The following is a 3,246-nucleotide window of genomic DNA, read 5'->3' on the forward strand; positions in this document are numbered from 1 at the left end:
ATAGCCTGTGCTCCACAACAAGAGAAGCCATCGCAATAAGCCCGTCCACCACAACGAAGAGTAGCCCCCACTCGCAGCAGCTAGAGCAAGCCCATGCAGCAACGAAGACCCAATGAAGCCATAAATAAATAAATTAATTAAAAAAAGATAACCAAGTTAAAGGTGGATGCTTATACATTGCTGTTAATTAGGTCAAAAGATTCTGCAGAAGCAAAATTAACGTGGATCAGGAAAATAATTGCAAACACTTACGTTAACAAGGACTAAAGGCTGGAAAAGGGGTATAAAGGGCTTGCTTTTTAGATAAAGGCGATGCATCCTGAAGATTCTAGGTTAATTGTCTTTCTATTTCCAGGGTTGGCAGGCTGGTGGGCATTAGAGGTAATAGCTAAGTGGGACGTGGAATGGCTTCAAGCTTTTACAGGGGAGCCTATGTACCAGTTCTTCCAGGAATGTTAAACCTTGCTAATTTGTAAGGGGTGATAGACCTGTAGATAAGCTGAATCTTCAAAAATTAGTAAGATAAGCAAGACAACTGAGAGAATATTCAGAAGACCAAACAGTTTTAAGCTCTCTCAGCTGCTGTAGAAGCATTTATGTATAAACAGCTGACCTGCTAATTAGAAAACATCCTTGCCTCTTCATTAAACTAATTATCCTAAGGAATTCTGCTAGGCAACACAGTCTAGTTCTAATTATTGTGTGCCCTTGAAAGCAATAAACTGCACTTTTAGAATAAAGTTTTATAATTTAGATGTGAACATGGTTTACGCAGACATTTCCTAGAAATAGAGTGGGGTAGTAATGAGGGGTAACACTTTGGTTTTTATGAAAAAGGCTTATCCACCTCTTCATAGGGAGCTTATAGTGAATTATTAAATAATGTATGTTTAGATCTGAGAACTCCTTGAGATCATTACTGTTTAAATATGAGGTGTTTTTTTAAGGTTTTTTTTTTGGGGGGTTACCTTGAATCTTTTTTTTTTTTAAGAGGATGAACATTATATTATGATTTAAGATAGTGGTAAAACTTTTCTCTCATACACTGAAACGTTATGTTCAAATAAGAATAAGGTGGATCATCATTCACACAGCCATTTACCCTGCAGAGCTTTATCTGACCTTACCCAGAACACTGGTTAACAAGTGTAATAAAAGAACACCTACCCAGTGGTCTGCTGGTAACAGCAGTTGGGTAAACAGGTGAGCTGATGCTGTCAAGGAAAACTCAGCCAGCTCTTGACTAGTGTTTGGATTGGGCCATCTGCTTCAATCTGAGGGGTGTGTGCTTCAGAGCCAGTGCCTGGGTTCAAAGCTTCCATCCAACACTATGATCTCCGCATTCGCCAGCTGGATAACCTTGGACAAGCTACTTAAAGCTCTGTGCTTCATTTTCCTGGTGTGTAAATGGGGCTAACATTAGCTTCTGCCTCCAAGGGCTGTTGTGAAGACTAAATGAGTTACTCCTCATAAAGTGCTCTTACATATCAAGGGCTCCATCTATCCATCCACCTACTTATTCATTCAGCCCATATCTATTGTGCACTCACTATGTGCTGGGCCCTGCTGTGGAGGCTGGTGCTAGGGGTACAGCAGACAGATGAGGTCCCTGTACTATTGGAGCCTACATTCTAGGGGGAGGAGACCATAAATAAGGAAACAAATGAACAAGCCCAGGTACTAATAAGTGTTACAGAGTAAGTAGGGAAATATAATAGAGCGTGACTGGGTTAGGAGGAGAGAGGCCCACATTGGCTAGGGAGGCAGAAGTGGCTTTGAAGGAGGTGATGTTTGAGCTGAGATTTGAATGACAAGATGAATGTCAGCTCTCGTTAAATTAATGTTTTCCTTTGTGTTGGTGGCTTTTACCATATTCTTATTTAAAAATCCCTTAGCATCAGTATAAAATCCTTTCTAGCAGGACACCACTAGGAGATCCTGAGTCACTCCCCCACTAACACATGAGTGTGTTCAAACAAGTCATTGCCAACAGCTTGGAGCTTTTCCCGTGAACTTCATCTTGACAGTACCCAGATGTGTCCACCCCTGCGTCTCTCTCCCTTGGCTCCAGCTGGGGGCTCGCCCACCTTGTTTCGCCTCAGTTCCTGGAAGAGCCTGACTCTGTTGTTCCCACCTAACAGAAAGTACAGGACTGGGTTGAGGCAGCTGCTCAGGCTCACCAGAGGCCTCCATATCTTGTAGGCCAGGCTGCTCACCATCAGGAGCTGGCAGTTCTGTGAAGGCAGGAAGCAGAGAATGAAGTAGAGGGAGCGCATGATGTGGAAGGGCACAAAACAGAGGGTGAAGAGGCCGCACACCAGCAGGATGGTCCGGATGGACTTGGCCCGGGACGCGCTGCCCAGCCTCATGAGGGTCTCCTCTGGCTTGGTCAGGCTCCTGACCATCAGCGAGTAGCACACCAAGATGACCAAGGAGGGAAAGACAAAGCCGGACAGCATCAGGACCATGCTGTAGGCAAAAAACTGATCAAAGTGCTCTGGGCTGGTCGTGTCATAGCAGATTGTGTGCCCATTGACGTAGTCCGTGTGGGAGAAGACCAGCGTGGGCAGCAGTTGGAGGACCACCAGGGCCCACGTGGCGGCAGTGCCCAGCAGGGCGTGCCGGCGTGTCCGGTAGGGCAGTGAACGCAGCGGATGGCACACGCCCAGGAAGCGGTGCACGGAGATGCAGGTCAGCAGCAGGATGCTGCTGTAGAGGTTGGTGTAGAACAGGAAGCGCACCAGCCTGCAGAGCAGCTCCCCGAAGAGCCATCTGTCACCCAGGGAGTGGGTGATGATGAGGAAGGGCAGTGTCAGCACATAGAGCAGGTCGGCCACCATCAGGTTCACCAGGTAGATGGTGGCACAGCTCCAGGGCTTGGTTTGGCGCCAGGAGAGCCACAGGACAGTGCCATTCAGGGGCATCCCTAGCACGAAGATGATACTATAGGTCAGGGAGAGGTAGATTTGCTTGTAGTCCTCCGAGAAGTGGCAGAATGTTTCCTCCTTTGAGATGTTGGTCTCCAGCTTCTCCATCTCCTGGGAGGAAACAAAGTGAATAGCAGAGCATCACGACCTCAGCTGGGTGTTAGTCTGCCTTGGTTTGGCATCCGACTCCCAAAGTCTGGCCAGAGTCTTTGAGAGAGACCAGCTCCAGGGGGAGAAAAAAAAAAAAAGTTAACCCCAAGGGCAAAGCAGTCATCAAAAGCAGGGCTTCTAGACTTACCAGGTCTATAGGGCTGCCCTT

The 3,246-nt window shown here is 46.9% G+C and overlaps 1 protein-coding gene across 1 annotated transcript; it reads right to left on the bottom strand.

Moving 5' to 3' along the window:
- Nucleotides 1-2,015: 2,015 nt before the first annotated feature.
- On the bottom strand, nucleotides 2,016-3,035 carry LOC130854979 (P2Y purinoceptor 3-like). The gene is given in 3 exon segments (XM_057737802.1): nucleotides 2,016-2,136; nucleotides 2,138-2,442; nucleotides 2,445-3,035. Coding segments are annotated over 3 exon segments (1,017 nt in total).
- Nucleotides 3,036-3,246: the final 211 nt, after the last annotated feature.

Source organism: Hippopotamus amphibius, chromosome 6 (genome assembly GCF_030028045.1).
Source record: "Hippopotamus amphibius kiboko isolate mHipAmp2 chromosome 6, mHipAmp2.hap2, whole genome shotgun sequence".
Lineage (NCBI taxonomy): Eukaryota > Metazoa > Chordata > Mammalia > Artiodactyla > Hippopotamidae > Hippopotamus > Hippopotamus amphibius.